The 25,087-nt window shown below is 43.4% G+C and overlaps 2 protein-coding genes across 2 annotated transcripts in view; one reads left to right on the forward strand and one right to left on the reverse strand.

Annotated features, from left to right (window-relative positions):
• The window catches only part of cdh23 (cadherin-related 23), a 181,402-nt gene that overhangs the window by 140,573 nt on the left and 15,742 nt on the right, over window positions 1–25,087 (forward strand). Inside the window, exons 25-36 of the mRNA XM_053874275.1 lie at window positions 93–245; window positions 359–472; window positions 1,324–1,472; window positions 7,051–7,111; window positions 7,272–7,420; window positions 7,570–7,705; window positions 8,299–8,687; window positions 9,644–9,745; window positions 9,934–10,083; window positions 10,153–10,281; window positions 10,378–10,506; window positions 10,911–11,138. Coding sequence (XP_053730250.1) covers window positions 93–245; window positions 359–472; window positions 1,324–1,472; window positions 7,051–7,111; window positions 7,272–7,420; window positions 7,570–7,705; window positions 8,299–8,687; window positions 9,644–9,745; window positions 9,934–10,083; window positions 10,153–10,281; window positions 10,378–10,506; window positions 10,911–11,138 — 1,889 coding nt within the window. The remainder of the gene's footprint in view (window positions 1–92; window positions 246–358; window positions 473–1,323; window positions 1,473–7,050; window positions 7,112–7,271; window positions 7,421–7,569; window positions 7,706–8,298; window positions 8,688–9,643; window positions 9,746–9,933; window positions 10,084–10,152; window positions 10,282–10,377; window positions 10,507–10,910; window positions 11,139–25,087) is intronic.
• vsir (V-set immunoregulatory receptor) lies at window positions 11,780–24,813 on the reverse strand. The gene is made up of 7 exons (XM_053874278.1): window positions 24,656–24,813; window positions 16,963–17,373; window positions 15,988–16,038; window positions 15,791–15,901; window positions 15,595–15,622; window positions 15,157–15,332; window positions 11,780–12,712 (listed from the first exon to the last, which is right to left on the reverse strand). Exons 1-7 carry the CDS (start codon window positions 24,720–24,722, stop codon window positions 12,675–12,677), a joined length of 882 nt encoding a protein of 293 aa, XP_053730253.1. The 5' UTR covers window positions 24,723–24,813; the 3' UTR covers window positions 11,780–12,674.

Consider the following 25,087-nt stretch of genomic DNA (forward strand, 5'->3'; position numbering starts at 1 on the left):
CTGAACCAGAACTACAAACTAAAGCAGGAAGTGTGGTGTGAAACATGAGACTGAAGTAAATATCTCTGTGTAACATGTGTTTTGTCTGTCAGTTCTGGATATAAACGATGAGACACCCACCTTCAACCCCCGCTTGTACAACGTGTCGCTGAAGGAGAACGTCCCCCGAGACTTCATCGTCGCTCATCTGAGCTGCTCTGACAACGACGCTGGCCTCAATGCTGAACTTAGCTACTTCATTACAGGTCAGAGGTCAAAGTGGGAAGTGTTTTCAGTCAATATTTTGTTATTCATTCTTTTCTTTGCACTGCATGAGAGATGTGAGTAATTCTAAATTAAGTGTATTTTTCCATGTCAGGTGGAAATCAAGACGGCAAGTTCAGTGTGGGCTTCAGAGACGGTGTCGTTCGGACTGTGGTGGGCCTGGACAGAGAGACGCAGGCAGCGTACACCTTGGTTGTTGAAGCCATCGGTAAGAGTCAGAGTGATGTAGGCCAGTGTCTTTCAAATACGTCGCGGCTAATGTGCCGTCTCACTTCAAAACCTTATTTATACTCATGGACTGTCAAAGTTTGTTTTGCTGTTTAAAAGTTGGAGATAAACTAAATGCACAACAAAATAAATGTGCTCCAATGTGTAAAGAGAGAAGGAATCATTGTTTTTATGAAGCAAGTTCAGGCAAAGAATGCTAAGGATTTGTCTGGAAACTCAATACTACAATAAAATAGTAACTAAAAAAAAAAAAAAAAAAAAAAAAAGAAGAAATAAATCGTGATATATATGTTACATATTGTCCGCCCCTTTTTGGACACATTTGAAACATACATTTTCTGCAATTTGTTTGTGCAAATAGCCTGGCAAAATAACAACCGAGTGTCAGTAGCTACAGTGTTTCACAAATGGGATCTTTTTCGATTGGACTTTGAGCACAAGTGCGCTTTGGCCGAGGTTCCTTTGGTGGTGCCGTGGCCATTTTAGCCAGCACAATATGTGAGCTTGACACCAGCTGTGTTACTCAACACTGATGCGTTCCAGTAAAAAAGAACGGAACAGTTTTGGTTTTCCTGTTTTGAAACCGCGTGAGTCAGAGTGACTCATCTTCTGAGAGCAAGAGGTGTTATCGATGTTTTGCGAGAGAAGGATGCAGGAGCCGTTACTCCAATAGAGCTGGTGTTTAGCATCTGTACAGTTTCTACTCTTCAGGCTGCAGTGTACTACGATACTGTTCTTGGAAGACAACACAATCAGCAATCTGTTTTGGGGGGAAATGTTGAATTAAAATGCTGTAGAATCAGACTTGTATGTTTGAATGTTTCCCTACAGACAATGGTCCAGCTGGCAGCAGAAGAACTGGCACCGCCACGGTGTTTGTGGAGGTGCAAGACGTCAATGACAACAGGCCCATCTTCCTGCAGAACAGCTATGAGACAAGCGTGCTGGAGAGTGTTCCCCAGGGCACCAGCATACTTCAGGTGAGAGCAGTGAGGAACAAATTTTGTCAGTGAGTGAAGTTGTGCGGTACGTCATGTAACTGTGGAGTGATTTTGAGATGAAGGTTGCGTTCATGTCCATTTATTCAACATTGACTGGAGGTTAGAACAAGTGCTACAGCATCGTATGTTACATCACATGAGTCAGATTTCTGTGACGTAGTCGAACAGACAGGGCACGGTTATCTGGGGCTCCACGCTGACCTGCGGCTCTGCCGTCTGCCTGGCTGGAGGGCGGGTTTTCTGTGTGCTGCCGCGCTCCTGCGGCCTGCGATACGGTGGTCTTCTGAAGGACAGGTTGTAGGAACGTCGATAGGAGCCGAGCCTCCTCCACACTTTGAGCTGAGGCTCGGTGGACTGGCTCTTCCTGACTGTCAGGCTCTCCCCTGGAACACAGCTGGCGTCCGAGTCTGGTTCTTGTCCAGAGGGCCGACACACGGCCAGGAAGGCTGCCAGCCCGGCCAGCAGCAGCGATAATCCCAGCACCACCATGATGGTGAATTCAGGCTGGTGGATGTCTGTGGAGTAGGACGGCGGGAGCGCAACGGTGGGGGCGTTTGTCAGAGTGGAGGAGGTGATGTTGTCTGTGGTGACGGAGAGGGTCAAGTTTGATCCTGGTACTGTCGTGTTCATGGTGACTCTGCCTGGAGAAGGAGAGATCATCAGACCGTAGAGCCATAAATACATGCCGTTTTTCTGTCTGTCCCTCCCTTCAACAGTCTATCTGTGCCTCTCTTTAACTGTCCCTCTGTGTGTCTGACGTTATAATTCAGACTTTCTTTGTGTTTAAGGGCTTTAATTTAAACATATTACACACCCTGATTGGCTTGTAATATTTACAGTATAATCTATTGAAATATTCTCTGTACTTTTTTGACATTCCTTCTCTGCGATCGCTTCTATTTCAAAATAAATTCATATTTTTTTCTTTTCATATTAAACCCTTTGCTTTGGATTGATTTACTCTGCAGAGTGTAAAGAGCTCCCGCTGGATTTGTTGTTAACACGTTTGTGCAGCGGCAAGCTGTGTGTCGGTGAGAGGATACGTCCATGATCTGACTGTTTTCATCTCATTCTAAGCATCATGGCTGCGAGAGCGTCCACCAGAACACATGCAGTACGACGAACCCGCCTGCGTGACCATGCAGATGTTTGACATTTTGCAGCAATTAAGCAGCTATTAAATCAAGTGCTGCACAACAGTGGATGCTTGATGGCTTTCGTCACTGTAAAACAAATTGGGTTTATTAAAATGATCCATATAAAATGCAAGGCAGCCACCTCTTCCACCCCGGTCTCCAATTACCCCCCCCCACCGTCTTCTGTAACATTTGTAAATGTCATCGTCCTTAATTCAGCAGAGACAAAGCATAGCTTATCGGTTTAAGGGAAACACATTGGGACGTGAAATTATTTTTAAGAGCAAATGCCAGGAAAGCTGTGAAAAGGCCACTGGAGCAGGAGGGCTTGTTAGAGAGTCAGTTCATTAGTCAGCGACTAGAACAGATGCCGCCGTGTTCCTGCTCTCACGCCTCCGACGTCAGATACAAAGTCCCTTCCTCGTCTTCACACTGTACCAGCCGTGGCACGTTTTTGAAGCTACCTGTTCCCCTGGTAGCTGTGCTGTCAGACACTTCACCTCAGTGTGACTCACTTTTCTCCTCAGACTGGACTGGTTTTGAAAAGTTGACAATCATGTGTAAATCATAAACAACTTAACAGCGAATGGAAAAGTCATGTTGTTAGTGATAAGGACATCGATGACCTGGGTCTACCATGCTCATGGAATCATGTGGACCTGCTGCCATCAATGCTTCTGTGTGTCTCATTTCCAATATTTCTTTTTCTGTTTCTGTAGCTCTGAATCGACAGAAAAAATGGATTGTGGACAGTTATGCATTTTATTTGGACACGGTACTTGTTATTGTTTTGTTATTGAAAGATTTGGGTTCAGGGTCTACATTTGAAAAATACAGTTCTGAGTTTTTCTTTCCTTTTTGATAATACTCATTTAGAGTATTAAGAGTAGCAAAAGCAAAGGGTTAAAGGGATGTGTCAAACTCAAGGCCAGGGGGCCAAATCCATCCCGCCAAGTGATTTAATGTGGCCTGAAACTGCTCAGTTAAACAGTTTCCTCCACTGCATGCAAATATTGTGACCAACACTCTTTGAACTTTGCCAGTTAACTTGTGTTTTTGTAGTGAGCACATTATAAAAATGTCAGTTATCCTGGAAATGTCTGTGTAATTTAGTTGAAAGATGGGTGGCTCTAACAAATCAGGGCCGTATTCATGGAGGCTTGAGCAACATCATCGCAAAAAAGCGACAAGTGACATCGCAGCATTTGAACAAGCCAAACTGCAAATATGGAGCCTGATGTACCAGCTACTTTATACATCTCTAACTTCAATCTGAGCAACATTTGTGGCCCTGTTTCTTGCACAGTTTTGGGGTAAATAAAATTGAAAACCGAGGTTGTAGTTACGTAGTAGGAATATAAGAGTGCAAGAGAGCAAATTTGACTGACTCAGATTCTGATGTGCGTAGTGACAGTGAATCTGTCCATCGTAAGAGTCCACAAGCAGCAGAAATGGGGAATAGTGTCACTTGTGAATCAGATAAACATCTGTAAAAGCTATGGTATTAACAACGACCAACACTTGGGGATGTCATAATATGCTAATTACATGAGTGACGTCACTTCTTTCACAAACTTTGGATCACACTGAAGACTTTTCTTTTTTACAGTATTCTTTTATATTGAGCCATTTTCAAGCTACTGCCTTTTGGATAAGTTAAATATTTGAAAAAATGTAATAAATTGAAAAAACTCAGGCGGCTAAAGGGTTAATGCTAATGTTAGCTACCAAGAATTAAAACGATTCATTTCACTTTCTCTTTAGACTCTCGCTCCTCTAATAGACGTTTTGTTCGGCCTATCACTTCAAAGGTGTTTAAAATTGTGGCCCCTTGCATCGCTGAGTTTGAGGCTCCAGATTGAAGGCAAATTTATCATTTTTCTGAATGGATGAAAGGCTTAACAAAATACAGGACAATAAGGACAATGACATCTCGTTCATTTTAAGACAGCAATTTCACACAAAGTATCTTTGAAAAGAAAAAGACTCCCAACATGGAGTCATTATAAATTATTGTTGTGAGCTGAAGTTGGTGACTTCATTCATGAATGTCACAATAATATGTTTGGTTTTTTTGTTACAGATCTAATATAATCATATTAAAACGTTTTTTGTTTGTATTTTCATGCGTCCTACTTAAAGCAACAAGCAATCCCACAAGGTTTAACTAGATCTTACGTTGCGATATCTCGACAAGCCAACCCGTCGTCATGGACTCTCTCAGTAGTGACAATGTGCTGAGACTCAAGCACATGTAAAGCAGCTCTCCATCACTTCCCCACACTCTGTCTGCACTTGAAATAAGCGCCTGAACTGACTCATATCACGTGCAAATACTTATTGACGAATAACTTTGTGATCGCTTTGCACCTTTAAACTTTGCTGCGTGGTTTACCCAAATATATTCCGCAATTAGCTCTGCTGTATTAATTTGACTGACAGTTATTTGAAATAAATAGCCTCCGGGGATTCATACTCACACCCACGCTTCTGAGACGCTTAAAAAGTGCACCTTGCTTATTTCCAGTTTGTGAGAAAGTGTTTCTTGGCTTCTCGCACTTGTTTTCCCCCCTGAAACTGCGGCGTTCCCAGAGATGGGCTTGGAAACGCTGGGATGGAAGAGGCAATGAGGAATCGGGGTAAATAAGGTTGAGAGTAGTGAGTACTACCTTTCGACCGCGCCGCAGGAAAGTTTACAAACAGGTTTCACTTGAAATCCGTTTTCGGATTTGGCTCCTAACCGCATTAAAATGTGGCTCCAGACGCCAACGTTGACAGCAGCTAGTGTGAAGAGAGATCTGGGGAAAGTTGACTCACCCCTTTTGAAAGTTGGAGTGGTTCAGTCCAGTGTGTTGTAGTCTATTCAACACACACCAATCTGACCCCCCAGCCTCTACTTTCACCCCTCCCCTCTGCCCCTCTTTCTCCTCTCCTCTCCACATCTCTTTATGAAGCTAATGAGACTGAAGTTGGGCCCCACAGCACAGAGGAGGGCAAAGGAGGACAAGCCAGACTGGCTGGCAGAGCTTCTGCATGCAAACCACTGTGGAGTCAGACGGTTAACACCTGAACACACCACGCCCGACGATGACATCACGCTTCAATCCCAACAATCACAAACCTCTCCGGGTTCATCCCTCAGTCACTGTTTGTCTGTGAGCGCCGTGGAGCCGTGCTGTCTGTGCTAGGAGCCACTGGCCTTCAGCCTGTGACACTCACAGTCCTGCAGCCAGGCTGGTGTTGTTGTAGCAACTAGTGCAAAGACTGGCTGGACGATAAGTCGCTTTTATAACTCTTCAAAGTGAATATTCTATACCAACACATTCTCACTCCCAAGTGGCTCCTATCTTCAAGTGAGTTTTGCCGTGTTGACGTGAGAGGACGCGTGCAGAGACCATCAAAGTTCTCATCACTTTTGGTGTCGCTTGGTAGATGGTAGAAATGACTGAACTGTGACTGAATCGCACCAAGTGACAGTATACAGAGCGAAGGCAGCGCCATCCCACAACCCTTTGCACAGCCTCCATCTTTCATCTAGGTCAGTGGTCACCGGTCCGTGGATCAATGTCGTATGATCTGAGTCTGAAGGATCTTTTATTTTGAAAAACCTTTTAGTTTAAAAAATGAGATCACTTGAGAGCCAAATTTTAAGCCATAAAATGAACAGGAAACAGTCGTTTCTTTGCAAAGGGGAAAAGGTTCAGTGAAGAGACAGAAGAGCCTACGACTTACAAGAACGTTTTTTACAATACCAGCAGTCGTACTTGAAAAATGGATTTTGCATCAGTTTCACAATAAATCACGATGGTGGCTATATTTAAGTTTTTATATCACCTTATTTAAACTAAAGCTCTTTGAATGTCTTAAATATTGGTATAAGAATTTCAATTTTATAACAATTTCAAGTACATTCAGAGTAGTGAAAACCCTTGTCATTGTTTAGTAAAAAACCTCACAAAAGCAAACAAAAGCATCTGTTTGCTTTTGTTCAGGGATTCCTCCATGTTTGTTGTTGTTGTTATCATCCTAGCTGCCACGTGCCTTGTGCATCAGTGTGATCAGTGGACCAGGAACTCCTGTTTATTTATTTATTAAAATAAATGCTTCACAAGAGTCGCTGTCAGTGAATTGCTCACTGCTGGTTTTGAGACTCGGGAACCAGAGCTGGATCAGAAATGAGTCTATCAGATGGACGTGTGGAGATGTTTGGAGCGAGTTCAGGAGGCCAGATGGTTTGGAGAGGAGAGACAGAGTTGGACCAAGAATGTTGGAGCTGAGCGAGACAACCAGTGAGGTTCATGGGTGCATGAGTGCATGATGAGGTTACGATAGAGGACAACTCTGATGGGAAAGGAAAAGAGACAAAACTTCATGCGTTTTAGAAAGAAGGTGACTCACCCCTGTGTTTTTTGTTTATGCAGGTTCAAGCAACTGATGCAGACCAGGGGGAAAATGGCCAAGTCCTGTACAGAATTATCACCGGTAATTATGTTCGACACCGGTAATAATAGATGCTAACATTATTATTGTTTGTGTGGTTCTTTTTGTGAAAGACAAGCAACAATTCCAGAAATATCCGACAGAACTAGCCGCCATAACATCGTCTGTCTTTCTTTGTGCCTGACTCTAAACATGTGTGCAGGAAACAGCAATAGACTGTTCAGCATCGACCAGCAGTCGGGGCTTGTGACCAGAGGAGTCAAAGCTCTGGACAGAGAAGCGAGCAGCTCCCACGTGCTGGAGGTGGAGGCCTACAACAGCGACGAAGGCAGCATGAGGAGCTCCGTCAGGGTAAGGGCCAGGAGCTGAGCAGAACGTTATGACGAAGAGTACTGTTTGTCCATGAAGATGGTGAAAGAGTTCATATTTGTGAACATGACAACGTGTGAATGAAGTGGTCAATTGACTCTAAGTCTATTAAAAGGCGTCTCCCCCTGCAGGTGATTGTGTATGTGGACGATGCCAACGACGAAGTTCCAGTGTTCACGCAGCAGCAGTACAACCGTCTGGGTCTGAGAGAGACGGCTGGCGTCGGAACGTCTGTGATTGTGGTCCGGGCCACGGACCCTGACACCGGTGAGCTTCCATTGAAACCAGGAGCCTCTGATGTGGCCGTCCGTCGCTCTTCAGCTTCAAATGGGAATATTGTTTTGGAGAGTTTGACCGACTGACATTTACTCTGGTGCTGACATTTCAATTTTTACTTCTGCTCCAGACTTCCTAAATTAACTTCCCATGATGCTGGTAGTTTGGCAAACATATTTTGTGGTTTGACACACTTTCCTTCGTCTAGAAAGCAGACAATAGGTCAGACAAATGACACTTGGGCCCAGTTACTGTTACCCAAGTTACTGTGTGGTAAACATCGAAGGAGAACATTTTTGTTTGTTTTCCAAATGGAATTTCTTTTTCAATTTCTCCTTTTCAAGCATTGTTGAGCTACGTCGAGCAACGTCACAGGTATACTTTTATGACCCAATAATTATTCAAACCACATCAGTCTTCATTATATTGTCAGTACAATAAAGAGTGATATCATTTTCATTTATTTTTTTTTTTTATTGCAATGCACTATTGCAGACTTTCCGAAAATCTACATGTCCAACTAGGTGACAGTGATGTGAGTAAAAATTTGTGGGAGCAACATTAAAAGCATATGATCTCCTCAGGTGATGGTGGATCGGTCGCATACGCTCTAGTGTCAGGCTCAGACCGCAAGTTCGAAGTGGATGTCAGCACCGGCCTGGTTACCACCGTGGACTACCTGGACTACGAAACCAAGACCACCTACCTGATGAACGTCTCGGCCACTGACCAGGCGCCGCCGTTCCACCAGGGCTTCTGCACCGTCTACGTGACTCTGCTGAACGAGCTGGACGAGGCCGTGGCCTTCTTCGCGACGAGTTATGAGGCGTCGCTGCTGGAGAACATCGCCACCGGGACGGAGGTGGTCCAGGTCCAAGCTCAGTCTGCAGACAACTTGAACCAGCTGACGTACAGATTTGACCCTGATACTTCACCTGCTGCTCTGGCGCTCTTCAAAATCGACAGCGTCACAGTGAGTTGAGAGAAGTATTATATTTCAATAATGAATTTATTGCTAACAAAAACAATGAGGTCGCACATTAAACATTTGCATCCACTGCATCAGTGTTTTTCAACCTTTTTCTAACCACAGCACCCTTGGTTTGTTGAAAAAATCCAGAGGAACCTCGGCCAAAGCACACTTGTGCTTAAAGTCCAATAGAAAATCCATTTTTATTTGTGGAAAACTGTAGCTACTGACACTCGGATGTTATTTTATTAAATCAAAATCTGTCTTATAAATTCATTAGTGTTTGATTCCTCAGTCCTTGTTTGCTATTTATCTAAATGTTCTGTCATAATAAATATGTTATATGTAAAAGAGACTAAAGACAATCTATATGACTGTATATCTTTCTACCCAATTTGACAGCTAGCAGGTAAATGACGCTAGTATTAACAAGATTAAAAAATGATATCAATCTTATTTTTACTTTCAGTTACCGTAACATACATCACATCATTTTAGTCCCAAGCTAAATTGAAACTCGACATCATTTATCCTGACACTTTCTTTCCTGACAAAAAGACAAGTAAATGACAACAAGTGAAGATTAAAAGGGACAAAGCTACAGAGGATGTCAGCTGCACTAAGTGTTTCTTGCAAAAGACCCACAGATGTTTCGTTCCTGCTCTGCAGAGGATGAAACATAAGTTTGCTACTTAACATTAGAAACAAGGCTCTTTTTTTTTCCACACTCATTATCACATTTCAACCGTAATTGTGGTTGCACCTAAAACACCACATGGAGAAACAACACCACTCAAACGCCTCCTCTGACTTCAGTCCATTAGCTTTTGAGTGTAAACAGATCAAAGTGCTTTTCTACTTTGATCACAAGTCGCATCATTTTGTCGCCGTCCTTCTCTCCGTCTCGTGTCTGAGTGTGTCTTCATCTCCCAGTGACATCAGTGTGTTTGATGTTCCAGGGCCGGATCACTGTGACGGGGCTGCTGGACAGAGAGAAGGGGGACGTGTACACACTGACAGTTGTGGCCGATGATGGTGGACCCAAAAAGGACTCCACAGTGGTATGGTGCTATGCTGATGATTTGCCGTTTTATTTTGGTATCTGATTCCGCTCATGTCTTCTGTTTGCTTTCCCTCTGGGAACTGTAGAAGGTGAGTTTTCCTGTTATCATACCACGGTCTGAATTTCAAACAAAAGATTTGATATCTCATTTTAAGGGGGAGCTGAGCTGACCTTTCCTCTTGACAGGTGTCGGTGACCATTTTGGATGAGAACGACAATAGTCCGGTGTTTGACATCACGTCCGATACGTCAGTGGACATCTACGAGGACACCGTCATGGGGAAGAAAGTGGCAGTGGTGCTCGGAAGGGACCGCGATGCTGGCCTGAACGGACTGGTGTGATGAACAAAGCTATTCACCTGCTTCAACTTCAATGTGGTCATCGGTGACGTTTATTCCCCTTAGGTCAACTTCTCTCTGGTGGCCGGCAACATGGAGGACGTGTTTAAGATCAAGACGGTGAACCACACATACGGAGAGGTTTACGTCAATGCTCCTCTCGACCGAGAAGCTGTGGACCGCTATTTGCTAAAGGTCATTAATGTTCCTGGTAAAAGTGCCCACGAAGAAGCCTTTATTTATTGAAAGAAGTCACAAGAAAAGCTGTTTTGTTTTGTTGTGATGTCGCAGGTGCGCGCCACAGACAACGGTTCTCCTCCGCGGCACTCGGACCACTCGCTCACTGTCAACATCCTAGATGTCAACGATAACCCGCCGGTGATTGAAAGCCAGAGGGGCTACAACGTCAGCATCAGTGAGGTGTGAGACCGGAGTTTTTGTGCCACTTTTTCATATCCGGTACTGCAGCCTTGAGGATCGGTCGATGCCGATACAATGCCTTTTACTTGTCATTCAAAAAGTTAATGTCTGTGGACAGGAACTTCTTCATAGTGACACTTAAAAATACCACACCACCAAGTAAAAGTGAAAAACTATTGAAATACTGTAGTTAAACACAACAGAAATACTTGGCTTTACAACTACATTGACGCACCATGGCGAAATCCAAATGACATTATTACACGTCATGCAAGGATTTTTGGTCTTATGGATCAGTGGGTTACCCGATCATTCAGTGAATCGGACCTGATGCCAATCCAGGCCAGTTCTAATAACCATCCCTACTCCTTAGTGATGTCTAAGATGTCGACGTTGTCACACAGAACGTCGGCGGAGGAACATCTGTGCTCCGGGTGGTGGCCACCGACCAGGACATTGGTTCCAATGCGATGCTGTTTTACTACATCACTTCGGGAAATCAGGACCTGACCTTCCGCATGGACCGCGTCACGGGCGAGATGGTGACCCGGCCGGCACCTCCCGATCGAGAGCGCCAGCAGGAGTACCAACTGACTGTCACCGTGGAGGATGACGGGACACCTCCATTGTCGGTACGACGAATCGAAGTTGAATTCTTTTAAAGCAGGTTTGAGATCGAAAATGCACAACAGTGCCATCCTACGGTGGCTCACAGCATTGCAATGGATGAGTAATCTGTTTTGTTTATTATTTAATGCTCTGTACTTTAATTCTAAAAAGCTTTGAGTGCATTTCAGCTGTATCTCAAATACTGCTGTCGTTTCTCTGCACGACCTAGTTTTGAAACTCTGAAAAACAGGAAGTGCCTCACATGTCTCGTACAGGTGCATCATTTGTCTCACTTTAGAAACACAAAAACATGTGACGGTCTGATGGTGACTGTATTTTTACAACCAAACGGATAGTAGAAACAAATCGGGTTCATAAATAGGGACCAGGAGGTGAGAGAAGAAAGACAGCGGGCAGGCGACCATGACACCGCAGCTGCTCGACTGTCAAAAGTCTACTTCTAAAGCAGTTTGCAGAAATTGTTTCATCATTTCTCTCAATGCCAAAATCCCTCCTGTGTGCACCATCTTAGAAGCGCACAAGTGGAACAACCTTGTTGCGTCTGTAATGGCTCCCCCGGCCACAAGTAGAGTGCAACCTTGCATTTTGATGGTGCTTGATTTGTCCCCTGTTGAACGGAACAACGATTCCAGGAGTCAACGCAGGGCTTTAAAAGAGATCCACTTTATTATACAAGCTACAGTCGGGACATAAAAATGAAATAACGCACAGGGCAAACCTCACATCAGTGTTTGCTGTGTCACTTTCCAGCTCTTTACATCACACGTACGCACCGCTAAAATACTGTCCTTTAAAAAAACTGAGAAAGTACTCGAAAATATACAGTTTTGTGTACAAGTCATTTGGAGCTCTACGCAAAACCAGAAGACACCAGTGGTTTTTAATTGTAACAAAGCAACTATGCACTCTCCTCTTACACAAATGTTCGTCTCACGCTTATTTACACCCCAAAAGATATACACATCCTCCGCGGAATATATTATTTGGTAATCCTGTATTAGGGCAGCATTTTTCTGAGCAGTACAGCAGGTTCTTTAATCGAAAGATTGAAGGCCAAGAGAAGTGCTTCACTGCTGAAGAAAGCCACAGGAAGGAAGGTGACTTTAGTGCAGCAGCAAACCAGTTGGGGAAGGGAGGTGAAGAAGAGGAACTCACAGACATCTGGACCGGCTTCAGTATGAAGAAGCTCGGAGGCGGAATACAGTTATGTCATGGGATTTTAAGTGATTCATTTAAGAAATTCTTAAGCAAAAAGAAATAACTGTTGCTTCTTTCTTCACCTCTGTGAGTAGCTGACCACTGAGAATCACGCATACACACACCTGCACTTGCTTTCAGAGCACTGCTCTTTAAGCCACAGTTCAGTTTAGGCCTCCGGCTGTTGCAGGTGAAACAGCCGCTTTGATTGTGAAAAATATGCAGCTGACCTCCGTCAGGGTGGAAACTGTACAGCAGGAGCCACTGTATAACAGTCAGCTGGGTTTGAAGGTGGCTTGTTGGACCTCTCTGGGCCAGAAGGTCGAGAAGCTGGAGCTGCTTTATACCTGAAGAAGGTCTGGGGATTCAGGAATGGTGTCTGAAAGAGAAACGAATTACAACTTAGTTACATTTTGCTGTTATATTGTGCAAGAGACTTAAATAGGACAGTTGCAAAATTGTGCCGTTCATGGTCTGCAGAGAATCGGAATTTATACTTCTACCTTGATGTACTTGAACTGCACTTGATGCTCCAGAAATTATATAAAATACCTAATTTGGGTTTTTTTTTTTTTTAATACAGCCTGAATTTATATCATGGATGTAATAAAAATAATGATTTTTTTATATTTTTAATTAGAAATAAAACATTTGATGAAGAAGATGGCAATTCAGAATCACCATTTATTTAATAATTTATATCTATACAACAGAGTGGGTAAAATATTTGACATTATGTGATTCATTTTATACTAGATAAAGGCACTTTATTTCAACCAACTTTTATTTTGAGGGACAAGAAATAATAAAGATCCCAAAAAGTAAAAACTGTATTTATAGCAGAAGTCGGAATGAATGGTGAAAACCATACCGTTATGATACATATCCAGATACAGTAGTGTTCATACGATATGTTTCGATATATTGTAAAACAGTAAGTTCGACAATATATTGTAATAAGAACCATTATTTTAAAAGGAAAATCGGATAAAGTACCTTCAGTTACATTTTTTTTATCAACAAAATAACTCCAGTGTGGAAAAACAAAACGTACAAAACATGTCACAAATGCAGCAGAGTATCCAAGTCTCTGTATTAAATATTGATATAAAACAACTTAGAATATCAAGACAATATCACACAGTCATGTATTGAGATATTTAAGCAAAAATATTGTCACAGTTTTGCAAAATCAAGTATCACGTTTTCTTGCACCCCTAGTGAGTTGACAGAAACATACCGACAACATCAGTTTAAGAGTTTTACTCTGACCTCAGGAGGGACCACATAAGCCACATAAGTACAGGCAGAGAGCTGTGTGTGGCCCGCAGGCTATCGAGGAAAAGATAAACCTGCATGGTAATCATTTTTGCTTTTATTTCCTCAAAGAACTTACTCTTTAACTTACGAGTGAAGACAAACACAGTATGAGGAGAGTACTGCAGTGTCTCTCAACACGTACAAGTGAACCCAGTGTCCGTGCTGGTGATTTCACTTTCTCACGACAGTGTGAGTGAGTAATACTAGCTTGACACACTACGTGATCCCTGCCTGAGTGTTTTATTGAGTATACAGTGTGTGCCTGAGAGGATCTGATACACTCTTTGTGTATGTGTACGCGCTGCTCTGATGTCAGCAGATGTACTATTCAGCATTAGTATTTCCATCATAATACCGTCCCTTAGAAACAGATTGACGTGACGTTCGTGTTGAGCTAAATGCAGAAGAGCGAGGCCCGCTGTTGCGCAACGTGTTCAAGATAAGAGGGAAGTGTTGCTGCCACGAAGGCCACAGAAAGATGAAGTGCTGGTCCATTTGAAAGTTCAGAACATAAACATAGTCTGTGTACTTTCCTATGGAGAATCACAAAAAATCTAATGGAAGTACACGGCGCGCATGAGGCGCCTCTCGTGTGTACGTCAAAATCATAGTTCAGCTCTGTTCACAGATTCCAAAAACTATTCATGAACTCCAAAACCAGTCCATGGTCATCGTTGCTATGTATGTTCCTGACCTTGGAGCACGCCATGACCTTTGACCTAACATGGACAGACATTTAACAGAGGCCACATTAAATACTCCACAGGTTTTTGTTTGGCAATTGTAACTCAACATTGCCATCGGAACTAACAAGCAAACAAGCTGTAAATTGTAATCTTTGCAAAAAGTCCACTTTGACACAAGGCTTTTCAGGGTGTATCAAAGCACATACACAGTGCGTCTTTCATTAAATTCCTTGTACCAGTATCAGTTTTTTAGGAATTTTCCAGATCAATTCTGAACATTAATGACTTCTGCTTGCAAGCCTGTCCTAACACTGATCGTAGCAGGTAAAGATATCAACATGCATTGTTCTGGTGCATTGTAGTGCAGTAATTTGCATGTGTTTCAAGCTCTTCAGGACCTAAAATGACTTGGCGGACCTCATTTGGCCCTCGAGCCTCTTGGCACGCGAGTCAGCGGCTAAATGAGTTTTTGTTCTCAATCCTTGCCTGGAAGAAGAAGCCCTGTCAGTCAAGATATTTTCACGTTAGTATCCTGACACGCTTCAGTCAGCTCTGACTGGATTTTCTCATCTCGTCCCATATGAAAGAACGTGCTGACAGGAAACCAGAGATCCAGCTCACTATGCCTGGAATGTCTCCACATGAACCCACATCGCTAGACTAACCTTCGTGATATAACCTGTTGAGCGTCACAGTTTCTTTGCTGCTGCATTGAAACCCATCTAGCGTTTGGTGTTGGACAGGAAAAGTATTGACCATGAAACTGTAGTTCTTGGTGACTAGCGATGATGTTGTCCGCTCGGTGCAGCTTTCTTACCTTCTACTGGAAAGAACACATCCCCATGTGTTGCAGGGGAGAGAGGGGTTCCTGGTTCAGACAGCAGGTGACGTCCGGTCTCTGAGGACTGCCTGGTCATGATCTGAGAGACGGTTCGAGGCTTGACCTCTGGTGAGCCGCCTAGAAACACGGGGTTCTCGTGTCCGTGGGACTCACTGAAAACACAGAAAATGAAAATTCTGGAATAACTGTGTGGCCTTAAGCTCATTCAGGGATGTTTCTGTTATATGTATGGTTACAGGCTTGGAAGTTCATTATTGAATAAAAGATGGGAAGAGATTTCAGGTCATTTGTGTGACTGACGATGTGACCTAGCTGATGGGGAGGTCAAGCTGCGGTAAACAGTCCAGCTCTAGCGAAGAGACCAGGTGGACAGTCTGTGACAGCAGCTGTGAAGCAGACTGTGGGAAAACATACCTGTCCATCCTCACTAGCTCCTGCGCACCTGGGAGAGAGGAAATAGGAAACAGGCTATTGTGAGTGAATTGAAATGGAGCAGAGCGCTGCAGATGGCGTGAATGTGCTTCCTACTCGGCGTGAGCAACAGAAATCCACAGGGGCCACAGTGTGAGCTATTTAAACAACAGCCGCAAAGTTAGTGTGCAACACTTACGTCTGCTGGAGTGGCTGCTGTGCCTCTGTTTGTAGACAAGCAGCAGCAGAAGAGGCAGGGAGACCAGTGGCACAATGCAGACGGAAATGGCCAGAGCCATCGGCACCGAGTCTGAAGGCACAACAGACATCTTTAGGATCAGTAAAGTCAGCAACCGGGGACTTATTGCTTGCCTTTCAGGCAACTGAATAACTTACTTCCAGTCTCTGTGGAATCCCATTCAGTGCACTCCTGAGAGCCATTTCTTCCTGAAGAGATTTTAATGGGAAAAAATGATTCACTTAGTTCCAAGTCAGTTTAGCATGTGGTCATTAGCATTAATAGGTTTGCTGAACCAAAGAGGTTTGTAATCGTCTTGGTGGTGATGTGGCCATGAGGTCAAAGCAAAAACTGCAAAAGACAATGATTGATATTGAAAAGAAATGGGAAAAATACATAGTAATAAAGTGCCTTTTTATCTTGTATTTAAATGTGTTACCCATATTTTAAAGTCATGGTATTTTTCCATGTTTTATACATTACTAAAACAAAGTTAAATTCTGGACCCATCTTCTTCTGTCCTTCTGTTTTTTGTCTTCATGGCCTCCTACGACAGTCACAGTCACTATGTGGCCTCTTAGGAAATTAAAGTTCCCACCCCTGATGTGGATCCTCACGATATGATGGATCCATCCCTCTGTCTGAAGGTGTGCGCGAGGTCCAGAACGCTGTGGCCCCCTGCTGTCCCATTGAGCTCATTGCTATCAATAGTATTTAAAATGCTAAAACGGTATCTAATTATATAGATAAGGGAGGGCAACACTATTTGGCCAAACCAAAAAAGAGTGACGCGGAAGGAGGGATGCACTCTCTGTGTGCCTTTTTTGGTGAAAGTGAATTGCCTGACATACAGACAAACTTTATGGTTAGAGCAAGTCTGTACAGCGATGAGCTCAAGTGATACCATGGTTGAGCTTTAGATGTTTGCTTTCCTGCCTTCACTTTTCCTCCTTTATCTTCCGGAGACGTAGCTGAGTGGATTGTTTACAGATTTACTTCCTGTAGTCTCTTGGCTAATTATCAATTTAAAGCTCCATAAGCTTTTCGTTTCTCTCTGTCGGTGAGTGCACAGTGGTTAGAAATGTCAAGCAGTGGTGAGAAGGTTCATATCCAGCTTATTAAAGTGCTCTTACGTGGGGTGACTTGAAGGATGACGTGGCTGTGTGGGTTCTGCACCAGGCTGTGTTTATGGTCCCGCAGGAAGTCCAGCACCAAACAACAGTAGCGGCCCTGGTCGGCGCGGGTCACATTCTTCATCTCCACCCAGAAGCCTTTGTCCGAGGAACCGAACCCCAGCCCCGCAGGCAGGGTCTGGTTCTGGTGGGGGTTGCCGATGACGGTGTGGCGCGGGCCCGCTCGCCCTTTGCAGTGCTGGTCGCTGTGCGGCGTGAAAAGCCAGGCGTGCTTCAAGATGTCAGTGGGGTGTGAGGCGGCGCCGCCCTGATAGCACACCAGTTTGGCTGTGGCTCCTTCTGGACATGTGTGGAAGCGATGAGCGGTGGTCACCGTCAGGGTGGACATGGAGCGGGCTTGCTCCACAGTGCCTGAGGGGAGAAAAGAAGTTTGGTTAAAAAAAAAAAGGCTAAATTATTTCACTATTTTTTATTAACATTTTCATGCTTTAATGACACACACTATTACAAAAGCAAATAAATAATGAAACAGATGAAGGTGTGTCAATTGTAGACTTGTCAGTAGACTTTGCAGTGAGAGAATGTCTAGGACTGCAACTAATGATTAGGAGGAGACTGAAGAGTGAGAGAGTGAAGTGTCCCAGCATCCACAGTGATGGACAGAGAGAGAAATATCAAAAGTAGAACAAGAATTTCATTTTAAATTATGCTGTCAGCTTTACTACCATCGAAACTCAAGTCAAACAAAACTATTTCAAGATTGCTCCTGCAGTTATTTATTTTTCAGTCTGTATTTAACCCTTTGACTGAGCTGTATATGTCCAGACAATGTAAACACATGTTAAATGTATTTTTAGAAACACCCCCCCTGGAAGAAATAACATCCATGTCCCCTCAAATGAACTGTACATTTCATTGTTTAAACAGTGAAGAGTGCAGACAGAAGCCTCGGACATATTCCACTGTGGTTTGGTTTCATTGTGCGAAGCATTGGAATGTTTCAGATTTAAGTTAAAGATAGTGCAGGGGCTTTAAATAAACCTCCCTGGGGAGTCGAAGGACTTATTCCAGCGTGAGGAGCCACACAGCTGGCAAGATGACTGCAAAACTCTGGACCTGGAATTGTCTCGCTAAGCTTAATGTGATCCGAGAAACGTTACATTCTGCAAGGTCATGAGCAGAGTTGAGGCGGCACACTTGAACCGCTTGTGGGTCTGGTTGCATGAGAGGCAGAGATGGTGAAGATCCAAGAAACCCAAGATACTGGTGGTTGTGACGCATGCATGTTGTGTAAACTGTGCTCTCTCTCTCTCTCTCTGTCTGTCTCACGCTGGTGCCCTTCAACCACATCCTGTTTTGAGTGCTTGGCTGCAACAGAAGAGTGTACAAATTGATAAAGTCGTAAAGATGATTTCACTGCACGAACACATCCTCTGGCCAGAGCGGCTGGAGCTGCCGTCCAGAGCCGGCTGAATCAAAACAATGCCCAGTAAATATCAACACATCAGCTGAGACGCTGGACCGGCGCTGCATTATTAGAAGAAAAGCTCAAGTGTGATGCACTAGTTTTGGTGGAGGGACATCCTCACACTTGCAGAAGCAACACACTCCATCCTGAGTTTCTGTCAGAAACCATTGTGGAGCCAGATAAAGGAGGGTCTTTTGTCAACCATTTGGCGACCACACCCTGCTGCATATCCTCCGCTACGTCAACACGCAGCAGCATGAATAACCAGTGAGTCTGTGAGGACCAGAAACCAGAAACTAATCCATAGCATCCAGCACACTAACATTTGGATGTCACTCCTCCCTGTTGTGTGAGTGAATGCAGATCAATGAGGATGAAACAAATCATATTAAGCTAATATGACAAACCCAGATATCAAGAAACAGCAGTCTCAAAAAAGGACGATGATTCCGTGTTGTACTACAACAGTTAAGAAAAACGTCTCTCTAAGACAGACCTGGGCCAAATGCGGCCCTTTGACTGTATTTATGTGGCCCTCCTGGAGTAAAACTATAAACTGACACATTTTTGTCTTGTGCATTGTGTTTTGTTCCTGAAACATAACTTTCCCCTTTGGTTATATTTCTTAATTGTTCATCTTTTCCGTTGGCTATTTTAGGAGTATTTCTCGTCCCTTAAAATACGTCAGAATTGAAAGTAGATTTTGAAATGTATGAGTCACATCGAGAGTCTTTAAATGGAATGCGGTTTCAATTAAATAAAAACACAAGAAACCAATATTTTCAGTGCATTTTTAAAGTGTAATTTCATAATCCTTAATGATGTCATCACTTTTATTGATTTTTATTTTCAATTTTTTCTTACCCTCCCCTCCACGGTCACAATATATAACCTGGCCACTTAGGAAATAGAATTTCCCACCTCTGTTCTCAGCCTTAGGTGCCAGCAGTACTTGTATTCAGAGAGAGTTTCAGTGCAGAGCAAGGAGTTGTTTGTGTGTGGCCCTGTCCGGTGTGAACCACCCGGATCAGTAGGAAGACCAGGCAGAGCCATGTCAGTGAATCTGTTGCCCCTGCGGCTGTTCCTGCCACTGTGGAGGGACAATAGCAGGGGAAGCTCTTGTTTCACACCCACACTGCCTTTCTTCCTCCCTGCTCCTGGTTTTGACAGCTCTTCCAGAGTTTCTTTCACCGTATTTACACAGAGAATGAGTGAATGAGTCCGCGTCCCATTCAGGTCTGAGTTCAGGTGAAACTCTGGAGCCCTGTTTTGACAGTTTTTCAAACCTGCCGGTGTTAAGGTTGTCATGTGTGGTTGCCATGTATGTGCTTCGCAGGCGACATCTGTGTTTTTGGCTCGGTGACGACCCCAGTTTCCTCCTGTGATCAGGGTTCTCAGGATCCCCTCAGGGTTCAGAAACAGTCTCTTTTTTGTTTCCAGCCTCTCTGCCACCTGTTGACAACGTGCTGCTGGTGACATTTAATCATGCTTTGGTGGTATTTGGGGTCTAATTCAACTACTTTTTTGGAGCAAAAGCCTTGAGTTTATTGTACCCATGTAGAGGGCGGCTCTTTGAACCTGACCAGAATAGACTTATTTTAGTGTTTGGACAAAAGGTTTGCAGCTGAAAAACGTGATGATCATTATTTTACTCAATGTTCACCACGAGTCCTTTCCCTTGCTAAAGAGCCCGTGCTGTGTTTTGACTTCCTCTAACATCCATCCCCACCCCTGCTCACATCCTCTAGTGGTAATGATCATCCATCCCACTGCAGGGAGTTAATGAAACCAGCAGGAGGGGCTCAGATGAGCAGCTCAGCACTTGGTTTCAGTATGAACAGAGCGATATAAAGTCTCTTTAAACACTGGGAGGCCGAGACTTTGATACCTTGAGTCACCAGTTATCATGACGTGTTCACATGAGATAGTAGAATAGTAAATTCTACTATCTCATGTGTGCAAAAATCACCATGTGCAACAAACAAGTGCCCTTGAAACCTTTGGCCTGAAAATTACAAAGAATTAAAATGATAAAATAAAGAAGAATTAAAATGATAAAATAAAACTGACGACAAGGGGCACCTTTGAAATGAAAATAAATGATATTAGTGCTGTCATTCCTCTCTTCTGTTCAACTTCGAGCAAAGACAGGCTGATGCCCTCTCCACAAAAAGCAGGCTGAGAAAACTTCAGTGAATGTGTCATCCTATCCGCCATGTTTTAGTTTGGAGGGAGGCCACACTTGGCTTGTGATGTTGGGCTTCCAGTTGTCTGCAAACATCAAAGTTTTCTGCTGCTCATTTGATACATCCTCCAAGTATCATTTTCACATTACCTTCACTCCAACTTCAATTTTGCTTAGAAGAAAAAATTCATTCTACATTGAAGCTTCTGTAGTTGAATTTTATGGCGAGTTCTTGCTTCGCGCTGCAGAACACCTCGGTCTAATAACAACCTTATTGTTGTTCCACACTACAATCTCAGTTTCCATGTTCCAGCCAAGGCAAGTGTAGCGCCACGTTCAAGCTTCTTAAGCTTGATCCTGCACTATGCTGTTTCCTTCATTTGTTGTTAGCACGGTTCTGGTGAGAACCCCGCTATCTTCAGAGGCTTTTAAGTTGATATGAAATTCTAAGGCGCACGACTGTAAACTTCTTATAATATCATTCTTTTCATCTTAAGTTATGCCCCAGCGTACGCTAGCATTTGTGCACATCTCATTCTGACCACACCCCCTCTGCTGTGATTGGTCAAAGGCGGCAAGTACACATCGCAGTGTGACATAAACAATAGGCGCGTAAGAAAATATTCCATCAAATATAGCGATACTTGAATGCGCAATATTGTATTGATACTTTTGCTCAGCTATTGCAATACTTTATTGCATAATTCTGTCTAGATTTTTTTTAAGTCGGTTAGGTCAGTTTTTAAGGCAAAGCTACTTAGATATGCTGCTGAATTTGGGACTTGTTTAATACTAACATTTGTTTTCATACGCTGGAGTTGTTTGGATCAAGGGAGTGCGGAATTTAACTGAAAGTGGACTGGCATAACAAACTTGTTTCCCCCCCATTAAAATGATGGCTCTTATAACAATATACTGCTGAACTTGCAATACGTCACACTGTATTGTATCTCCACTCCTGTATGGGGATATGAATCGTATCGCAAGACACCTGCCAATAGACAGCCCTAATAAACAAACACAATTGAGTCTTTCGGCCCCTCATATACGTTTGTATAGAACATGGTCAGCTAAAAAAAAAAGGTTCAATCATCAGTTTCCGTATTCTCTAGCAGAAATAGGGCTAGTTGGACGGGACTTTTCTACTGACTTATAGCGCCACCAGCTGGTGGGAAGTATGAAACCGGAGGAAAACTTAAAATCGGTTCACCTGAAGCTTTCAGAAATCCATATCTGATTCATATTCGACAGCCTGAGGCACCAACAACCCAAAACTGAACTGAAAGTCAGTTTACTCTGAAACCACAGACGTAGAAAACCACAGATCAGATGATTGTGTTTACAACACAGAACAGAATTCAGAAAAGAGATTTAAAAAAAAGCCCCAAATACAATCACCAATATTGATCTGTTTTAATCTGATGTGCTAAATTCTCGAGGTCCTCTTCAGTTAGCTTCTTTAGCTCCTCTAATACATGGCTTCTGTTTCGAGCATAGAATTCACAATGCAAGCAAAAAATGCTCCAAAATGAATATAACCAGCATATTTCATCATGATTCAACCGTTCTCATTGTTAAATCGGCTACTTTATTATATTTTGCAACATTGCAAATTATTATATTAATCTTTTTTTTCTAAAATGGGAATTTAAATCATTTCTGCAGCGTTGTCTTTGTATAGTCAGCAACAAATAAGTAGGTCACTCACTTTGAAAAAAAAAAAAAAAAGCAAATTTAATGTCAGATATTTCCATGTTTTAATTGAAGGTATTTTGATCGTCGGTAATAGTAAGAAATAGAAGGTTGCGTGTTGGAACTGTTCCTATGGTTCTTCTTCTTTCTCCTCAGTCGCTTCCTCATTTTGACTCACCAGCAACAACATCACACAGTTGTGCAACAATGGTGTGCGGCTGTACACACCATCATTTCACCATGAGGGTCTGGTTCAAACTGCAACAGTAATGTTACAAAAATGTCATTTTGAAAGAACTTTTTACGTGAAATACGTGCAGCTTGTTCTTGACAGACATTAAATAAACAGAAAGGCTCCAGCTGTGAAGGCACATGTGGATGTAAGCGGAGGTGAATGTGATAACCCTGTTGTTGTTGTTTAACACTTGTACATCAGAAATTTAACAGCTGTTGTTTTTGTTTCGATGCTTGATGAGTGTCACATGTTGCGTGGGTATGACTCACTCACTCACTCCGAACAGCAGAGCTCCACATGTGCCCCAGAGGTGTGTCTCGGTTAATGACATCGACCCATGAAACCCACTTTAATTGCTCCACCCAAATATCGATTTAGTCATTTAGAGCACATCAATGGTGGCATGAGCCTCTGCCTGGACTCAGTCGAACAGATCCAAATAAGAGCACTTCCTGTGGCCTGACTTCAATGATTGTTAGTGCCATTGTCCCGCAGTGGGAGCTGCGTGTTTGCCTCCTCTTGGAGGAAGAGAAGCTCTGATTATTGGTCCCTTTATCTCTGGTTTGGATTCGCTGATGAGAAAGTCCTCATTGCCCGTGGCACAAACAGCTCATGACGGGCCGTGAGGAAGGAAACTTCCAAACAAAGAGGGCACTGATGGAAAAGATACGCAGATTTCTTTCCTTCATGTGACACAGATGCGCAACAGAAAGCTCAAATCCGTTCCTAAAACGGTGCCCTTTGTTGCTCAGGTCACCAGCAGTCTTGGTTGCCAGTCGTACCTGAATCTGGCAGCAAATAGTCATTGGTGGTAATAATACAGTAGGTACTCTGAACTACACTGAAGAAGTTGTCTTGCTTTACTGCCTATTTCTGCTGAGTCATCAACGTCTCACCTCAGGTCTTATCCACCTCTCATGGTGAGTTTGTTAGTGAGCCAGCTCTGGATATTGAACCATAGATGTCCAACAGCTATGAAGCATCAGGACTCTCTGTAAGCCTGAGCTCTGTATACAACAACATGGCTTCTACTGGAGCAAAGAACTACTTTGTTTTACTCACTGGAAGTGTGAGATTTCAACACAAAACTATACTTTTCATATCAAAGCATTATTATTTTTGCTTTATGTCAATGTTTGTCTTTGGATAAAAATAATATTCAATAGTTTCTTGTTAGTTTTTATAGAGTTGTAGTTAAACTTGGCAAATATCTTCCATCAAAAGGGTTTAGGGTTAAGGCTGATAATGGACCCCAGTCTTTGTGTCACTGCTTAACAGTGAGCTCCACTTACATTTCCTCACACAGTTAGAGCACCATTCCTGTCCCACCAAGCAAAGTAGATTACATGAAATCGTTGTCTACTCGAATGCTTCCAAGCTGCACTGCAACATCAACAAAGAAGATGTCTTTTTCTCTACATAAGTCAAAAAACTGTGACTTGCATTTGGTCACATGGACTCAAAAAGGGAACTTCAACTTCAGAGTGGTTCCACTTGTTGTGTTTTAAAGTGACAAACAAGTCACAACAATTGATCACCATTAAGTTAAGAGTTGGTCTCTTGTTTGAAATGACCCCCAAATGTATACATTGAAACATGCTCCACCACTTAGCTGCGCTATTTCTGTATGCAACTGCCATATAAACTAGAATCAAAGTGGTGTTTTCCCTTGGGGTCTAATGACCTCCATCATTTACTGAGGGGTTTATCTTAATGGGTAAAATCCCCCCAAATCCGAGGGGAAACTGATAACCTCAGCTGGATTAAAGCTGTTGGAGGCAGCAGCTGCTTCTCTTCTCCTCACAAGGGTCAGCTGAAGCCTCAAGTGAGTAAAAAAAAAACTATTTCGCCCAGCGGAGCAAAACACGCCAGCAGACCGCAAACATCCTGCAAAGGCGCACAGAGCGTTTTATTTTAGTGCGCAATATTTCTGCTGCTGTCGCGCTCTCCAATTAAAGTTTACGCGCAGGAGGAGACTTTTACGCGGCTCCGCTCCAGATGTTCGCTGCCGCAGCGGCTTTTTCTCACACACACACCGAAACTTCCGTGGCCGAAGCATCAATAAAGACAACAAGCTGACACAAGTCCGCGCTGCCGTGCGGCGTCCACTCACCTCCGAGCGTGAAGAGCAGCGCACAGCAAAGCCAAACCTGCTGCCACGCCGCCAGTTCCACTGCCATGACGCCGCTGGATACACACTTCCCCGCCGTCTTCGCTGGAGTCGCTGCGCCGAGCTGTGCGTCACCTCGAGTAGTGGGTGAAGTTGGCCAAGTCAGAAACGTGAAACACGCATACACACTCCGAGATTGAAACACACACTCATGGCTCCGCCCCCTCGACAACCTGCAGTTTCAGTTCCGCCCAGCAGGTTGAGCCGCTACATTGAGCCGTTTTCCACTCAGCCTCAACACAGTTCATCCGCATGTCATACTTTCCATGATGCTTGAGTATGAGGTGGATACTTTTTATTGCGCTGAAGTCACTGAAATAACAATGACAATAATAATAATGCAGATGATAATATAGATGTCCTTTATTCGTCCTA

This window comes from Synchiropus splendidus, chromosome 9 (genome assembly GCF_027744825.2).
Source record: "Synchiropus splendidus isolate RoL2022-P1 chromosome 9, RoL_Sspl_1.0, whole genome shotgun sequence".
Lineage (NCBI taxonomy): Eukaryota > Metazoa > Chordata > Actinopteri > Syngnathiformes > Callionymidae > Synchiropus > Synchiropus splendidus.

Coding starts and splice junctions, on each gene's coding strand:
- vsir (XM_053874278.1), bottom strand. CDS start 24,722: ATGGCAGTGGAACTGGCGGCGTGGCAGCAGGTTTGGCTTTGCTGTGCG. Junction 16,039..16,962: donor CATCCTTCAAGTCACCCCAC/GTAAGAGCACTT, acceptor AAATCTCTTCAG/GAAGAAATGGCTCTCAGGAG. Junction 15,333..15,594: donor GAGCTAGTGAGGATGGACAG/GTATGTTTTCCC, acceptor CTGTGTTTTCAG/TGAGTCCCACGGACACGAGA.